This window comes from Adiantum capillus-veneris, chromosome 14, assembly GCF_014529385.1.
Source record: "Adiantum capillus-veneris isolate H3 chromosome 14, ASM1452938v2, whole genome shotgun sequence".
Taxonomy (NCBI): domain Eukaryota; kingdom Viridiplantae; phylum Streptophyta; class Polypodiopsida; order Polypodiales; family Pteridaceae; genus Adiantum; species Adiantum capillus-veneris.
Genome location: NC_140944.1, coordinates 115,561,677 through 115,568,666, shown reverse-complemented (window position 1 = coordinate 115,568,666; position 6,990 = coordinate 115,561,677). Strand labels below are relative to the sequence as shown.

General features: G+C 44.4%; 1 protein-coding gene across 1 annotated transcript; it reads left to right on the top strand.

Annotated features, from left to right (window-relative positions):
- The first annotated feature begins 1,254 nt into the window (after positions 1–1,254).
- LOC147442985 (protein BOLA2-like) lies at positions 1,255–2,042 on the top strand. Its single transcript, XM_086529761.1, has 3 exons — positions 1,255–1,389; positions 1,470–1,492; positions 1,583–2,042. Exons 1-3 carry the CDS (start codon positions 1,327–1,329, stop codon positions 1,767–1,769), a joined length of 273 nt encoding a protein of 90 aa, XP_086385887.1. The 5' UTR covers positions 1,255–1,326; the 3' UTR covers positions 1,770–2,042.
- The last annotated feature ends 4,948 nt before the right edge of the window (positions 2,043–6,990 follow it).

The window sequence follows — 6,990 nt, the reverse complement described above, 5'->3', positions numbered from 1 at the left end:
GCGAGAGAGAGAGAGAGAGAGAGAGAGAGAGAGAGAGAGAGAGAGAGAGAGAGAGAGAGAGAGAGAGAGAGAGAGAGAGAGAGAGAGAGAGAGAGAGAGAGAGAGAGAGAGAGAGAGAGAGAGATGCTTACTTAGAAAGCATGAGGATAAGGTGGCAACTGAAGGGAGCTGGGAGCATCTGTGACGAGCTCAGCAACGGGACCGGGGGGGAGAGAGAGAGAGAGAGGCGGGGGGCGGGGATTTGTTGTGGCTTTTGGACCGTTGGGCGAGAAATATCCAGCAGTTGCGCGATGTAAGGCCGAGGAGTAGTGAGCGAGAATATGCAGATCACGGGCACTGCACCTATATTCTAGGCCGGGAATATTGGTAAGCTAGAAAGTGCCGCCTGCACGGGGTGGTGAACCGTGGTCCTCTAGAAATGGGGGGCAATTGTAGCCATTACAGCCTGCTGTAGAGTTTGTAGGCACTACTGATAGGCAGCTACAGAAATCAATAGTGGATCGATACTGAGTTGATTGATGGCGCCGATGAGAGCTAGCTGTACATAAGCTATGGAACAGAGCTATGAGTACAGGGCCCAGGAGTACAAAGCTTGCTTTAAAAGCATGAGGAGAAGGTAATGGTAAGCTGGTGGCTCGTCACTTGTGGAGGACAATCTAGGCAACATCTGTGGCGAGCTCAACGAAGGCGGCCTCTCTCTTTCGCTCCCCCTGCTTCTCTCACTTTTGGAATTTAGCCTTCATCTCGCAGCTTGCTCACGTGTAAAGGGCACTGACTACTGGTAGCTTTCGAAATCAATTTCCAATGAATCTTCAAGGATACCTCCACGATTCCTTCCATTTTCATCTAAAACTTAACGATTCCTTCAATTCTCATCTAAAACTTTGATTCAGAACGGATTCGACCTGTAGACCTCAAGAGCGAGGGTCTTAAGCCATTTCTCCTAGCCATCACATCAACACCCTCTCGGTGCTCGTACCTTCGCCGCCTGCAAATTTTTTTCTCTCTACCTCTTGTCTGCTCGGTCGTTCGCTTAACAGGGCGTTACGTGACGTTGCCTTTTGGGAAATAGCTATGGTAACAGGAGATGCCGCCGCATGCAAGATTGCAACAATGAGAGAGAGAGAGAGAGAGAGAGAGAGAGAGGGCGATATCTGTGTGCCACAAATTCTGAAGGCATCTCTGCAAGATTCTCTTCCATTTAGGCTTTTTTAGAAATCATGGCGACATACTATGTTAAATGTTAAATAGATGTTATATAGCAAGGCATTGAGGCCATATTTTGAAAGGCGAGGTTTGGGTTTGCATTCGCACAGTGTGTCTGCAATGGGCGTCTCGAAGAAAGTTGTGGAGGCTGCGTTGCAGAGCAAGCTCAACCCCACTTTCTTGGTAATCTTCCTCCTGAGCTGCGCTTCTTTTTTCCCTCGTTCTTCATTGTCACTGACGGTATTTAACGCTTGGTCTTGCAGTCCGTTTTGGACACATCCGGAGGGTAAGCAAGCTCCTCGTTCCGCAAGCTCTCTCAATTCTCTCAATGCTAATTAGAGCTCAAGAGTGCCTTCCGTTTGATTTTTTGTAGCAGATGTGGTGCAAGCTTCATGGTAGAGATTGCTTCTGCTGCATTCGAGGGCAAGAGACTCTTGGAACGCCACCGTCTTGTAAATTCCGCCCTTGCTGAAGAGATGAAGGAGATTCATGCCCTTTCGGTCACAAAGGCACTCACTCCACAGCAATGGCAAGAGCAGGAGAAGGTTGCGAAGCCCTTGTAATGTGTTTGTGCAGAAGTTATGCTGCTGGTACACACCACATGACCTTAACCATGCTAATGCCTATGAAAACAATTAATTTTATGTAGCAGTGCTTGAGTTGTACTGCTTCTCTTTCGAGATCTCACACCAAGAGGACAAAGTAGTGTAGCACCACCAAATGTCTATGTAAAGTGTCATAAATTTTTGCAAGGGGCCTACTTATGCTCCTCTGAAGCATTATGGCATTTCTTGCTGATATCATTGCCATTTCAAATAGCTTTTTTTTTGGTGTTATGCTCATGATTTACATTTGGTTCACTAATTGTCTCAACTCCCCCAACCATATCATTTTCGTGGTTTTTAATGTAAGAGTTGTTGCCACTGAGAAACGTTCATATTGTTTTTGTATTGTAGCCTCTACTTAGTTGAGAATTTTAACTGCACCTTTTTGAATGTATGTATATTGCTTTTGTTGCTTTGCCTAATTTTTAATTGCGTAGACATTCAAAATTCCCCTTGTGTTCTTTTGTGATGCACATGCTCATATTTGCGGATCTATGGAAGCGTGAGAATAGACAAGTGTGCATGCACTCATTAAAACAAAATTTTGAGAGAGAAAGAGATGTTTGTTGAGGATCTTGAGACTACTTTTGCAAGGTGGGCGAGGCTCTTGAGAAGTCTCAAGCAAGGCATAAGAAGGCAGCCGACAAGCATTGACGTGACTTGCAGTTGAAAAAAGATGATTTGAGTGCTTCTACGGTTTGAGAAGGTACGCCTACGGAAACGAAAGGGGAAGGAGCGACTTGTTGAGTATGAGATACTATGGCCCTTTCCAGATTCAAGAAAAGATAAATGATGTATCCTTCAGATTAAAGTTACCAGATACTTGGAAGATTCACAATGCATTTCATGTGAGTCTGTTGAAACCTTTCAAAGGTGAGGTGCCAGTGGACAGGGGGCCTAAGGAGCAACCTGAAGTGGCAGATACATGGGAGATTTTCGTCCCTGAATATATGCAGGTATTTAGTCAAGTTCAAGAACTATTCAACATTGATAGCGAAATGCCTAGCAGATACTCCTCGGATTTTAGAGCTTTACCTTGAGGCTTTTGGTCTAGCATCGACTATTCCAAGAGTTACCAATGATCGGTGGGTTGAATTTAGTGCAATGCGGACTGCACAAGAGGGGAGATACTCCAATCCTTTGTCACATATTAACGAGATGGATTAAAGTCAGTTTATCTCTTTTGAGATTTCAGGGGTGTTTATGGGCTGACAGAATTCTGCCATATGACTTTATGAAAAGAAGTACTTTGAAATGGGAATTCCTTAATAAATTTGATATATGTGCTCTTACATGTGTGATGTTTGAGTGCATGTTTGAGAGACGAAATGACTGCAACATTTTGGTCTTGTTCATGTGAGGAGTAATGTGGATATGATAGTAACAAGATTTAGTCAATCTCGACATCTTGGCGGCTACAGAGTAGTTTGCCAAGTCTAGGTGAAGAGGGGGCGGATTTTTGGCTCCGAAGTGACCTACAGAGTGTGGGAGTAGTTGGTGCCTTCTCCCTTGCACTATGTAGCGCGATGATTCCACTCTCACGTACCTCGCTCCCCGTTTGAATACAGAATTGTGATGTCCCACTCGAGGGCTACTCATTTGTATGTACAAGTATGTACAATTATGTGGGTTCATGTGTATATGCCGAGGCAAGAGCCTCTTGTCGAGGTATTGGATTAGCTGATTGCTAATTCCCCGTAGGTACAAGTGAATTCGGAGAGATTTCTCGCGAGAAATCTCGTCCTTAGCCCAACAGATGCGGGAGTACGAGGGCTCGCTATGGATGTGTTCGGCTCGCGAAACAGAGTCCAAAACAGGAAATTATAGCTTGCTGAGTAAATTTGCAAGTTTAGGGTTTTTGCCCTATTTGGTCCCTAATACCCTCGGAAAGTCTAGGGAAGCAAGGGGATTGTTAAATAGGAGATCTGGCGCAATTTTAGGGCATAAAACAAAAAAATCAGCGTGCTGCAGATTCTCGCCAGGTTTTGTAAAATGTCTGTGTGCGTCTAGAAAGTCATCCATTGCGTAGGGATTTTGTCTGTGAAGTTTCTTGGTATAGTTATGTTGTCGAAATCGGGCTAGAATAGGTCTTTTTCAGCCCGGATTATGCGGGACAGCTCGTAGGAAATTGTAGGTTTTATTCCCTTTTTGATAAGAATAAAGAAATACCGAAAGGGGCGCCAGTCTTTGGGGCCAACGGGTTGTCGGCGTTTGCTTGGAGCTCTAGCTTCGAAGTGTTAATTCCAGTTACAGGTTTTATTTGCAAAGTTTCTCTGTGTCCTAAAGTCTAAAGTAAAGCTTCGGGTGAAAGCCAAAGTCTACCGCCCTACGGGCCAGTTTCACAATCACTTGCACTAGCATCTTCATCATACTGCTGCCCTTTAAAACATGATCGTTCTTGCTTACATAGCCTTGGATATGATGAATTTTGTAATGCCAAGGCATTTCTAAAATAACATTATATCATTGAATTGGAGCTACTAGGAAAGACTCTCGATCATAGTACTTTCTGATCTTCAAATTCAGATGTCCTTGAACAATAACTTTTGAACAAGATTAGAGTAGAGTTCCTGGTAAACCTCTCAAAGGCTGAGCGAGAGCTGATCGGGGTTCCCAACCTCTCTAGAGTAAGACCAAGAGATTCTGAGGTGTCTAGTGAAATGACGTTGTCCGTCGAGCTTGGATCAAATAAAATGAGGACTTACCCCATTCAAGCTGCCCCATCCCTTCAAGAGCTGCTGTTTGCCTTCCTGGTGCACGTTGGGGACTGAATTGGAGGTGAGAGTTTTTCTTGAGATGTGGGCAACCTCGTTTCTTGTGACCTTTTTCACCACAAAAGAAACATGTGTCCTCTTCCATGTAAGCCTTTAGCTGAGAGGGAGTAAGGTATTTACTTTTTATAGCTACCTCTGGCTTCTTATCTTGACCTTTGGGCTGATCTGAAGGCGCTACTTTCGAGAGGAGGTATCTGTTTCCTAGAGAGAGCCTTTTGCTTTGCATGAAAGGTGCTAAACTCCAGTTGCTTTCAACCGCAAGTTCCAAGCAACCAAAGCAGATTGCATCATAATCAGAAGAGTCTTTTGAGGATATAACTTCATGCTTTTTTGGAGTGTCAGTTGGAGTCCAGTTTCAAACTTACACATCTTCTCTTCGTCGGAGACTTTCATGAATGGAGTGACCTTAAGAAGTTTTTCCGAGAACTCGTTGACGTAGTCGGAAATTGCTTCATGCTCGTTTTGCGAGAGCCAATCCCACTCTTTCTTTGCATCCATTTCGAAGTCGGGAGGAAGAAACTAAGCATAGAAATGCTTCTTGAACTCTTTCCGCTCTTTGGTTTGCGCCATTCGAGAATTGTCGTAAGCGACTAATTGCAAGCTGAATCCTTAAGATATTTGCTAACATGGTGCAGTTTGGATAGTGGTGAGAAGTTGCCTTCTGCAAAGGCTACTTTGAATTGATGAATGAAAGCAAGAGCTTTATTGACAATCCTCTTTCGGTTGTAGTATCCAAATTTGTCATCCTTATCTCCAACTTTGAAAGTCTTCTTCTTGTGGTGTCGAGACCGCTTCTTGGAAATGGCTCTGGAATCTTTATAAACAGGAATGTTGTGGCGACTCTTCCTCCGTTCTGGGTTATATTCCCTAGCCTCTCGTGGTTGATTAACGGGCTCATTTGGATCTTTTTAAAAATCTTTGTCAGGGACTATGTTCTCCAAGTTCTTCATAAAAGAGTAGTTTGGAGAGTAACTAGGCGAGGAGGCTAGGTCTTCTTTATGATGACGGGAAGTTTCCACTCCAGGATCCCTCTAGGGTTGTGTTGGAGCCCCAGTCTGAGAATATCTCGAGTCGGCTCCTGAGGATGTTGTCACAAATTAGTGACGTGGCAGCCGTTTGGGCAGGAGAAACCACACACACACACCCCCAAGCTGACGTGGTAGCAGTCTCGGACTTCATGTTGCAAATGTTGACGTGGAAGACCCGTAAATCATGGCGCAGAATCCGACGTATTTTATGGATTGCTGACGTGGCAAAAAACTGTACGGAATTCTCAGTTTAGCGCTGAAAAAGGAGGAAAATCCTACGCAAAAGTTGACAGCTTTTTCTCTACACAAGTGAAAGCTGATGCTTTAGTTTCAATTGCTTTATCTTGGAAAAAACTTAAGAGCTCTTGGGGCTCTCCTTTTGGCATCCCTTGTAAACTTATAAATAAGTGGGCAGGGCTCCCACTTTGTAGAGCATCCGGACGCAGAGTTTGAGAGTGAGACCCTCCCACTCCCTTGTACTTTGAGCACAGATTTAATAAAAAAAGAAATACCGAAAGGGGCGCCAATCTTTGGGGCCAATATCTCTAGGCACAAAACTCCGCTAGGCCGTGTCGAATCAATTGTGAAATGTGAACTGTTTTGAAGTGAATCTTTGCTGTGTCGCGGTAGAATCTTGACTTGGAGTGTCCAAGTTTGTTACAGTGGTATCAGAGCGTGGCCGATTTCTCTGCTACCGGGAAATCCGATCCTTTTCTCGCGACAGGCTTTTCATTTCTTCTTGGTTGACTCGGGAGTAAGAACGTGACATACGAACTGCTTGGAACCATCATTGGATGACCAAGAAAGATACCTTGGACGCATATTGCGAGAGATTTTGGAGCTCTTTTCTACCCGCTTCTTCATTTAAGAAGATCTCGTTTAAACAACAGATTGAGCGGTTTACCTTGGGACTTTCTACGGAGATCCGAGATCACTGCTTAGAGCAAAAGTCAGATTCTATTCAAGAATTAATGAGTCATGCGAAACGAGGCTTTTCCATTTACTCAGGCAATTTGACTTACCCCACAAATGAGATCATGACGCAGAAAACAGAACAGACTTCTAAAAATGAAAGTAGAAAGAGGAAGAGCCCGCAAGATCAGAAAGATAAGGATGCACGACCCCGGCTCACTCCTCGGGAGAGAGCCAACTACATCAAAGAGGGGAAGTGTTTCGGATGCGAAGAACAAGGACACATCTCCTCGAGGTGCCCTAAAAAGGCACAGAAAGAACAAGATGAAGAAAGGCCAGAGAATTCAAGAGCAGCTTAGGAATGTGGACGAAAAGGCAAGAGAAAGTAGGACTGGTTCTAGATTGCATGGGTACTGACCCAAGCACAATTGATGAGAGTACAAAACTTTGCCGAGTTTGGGGCAA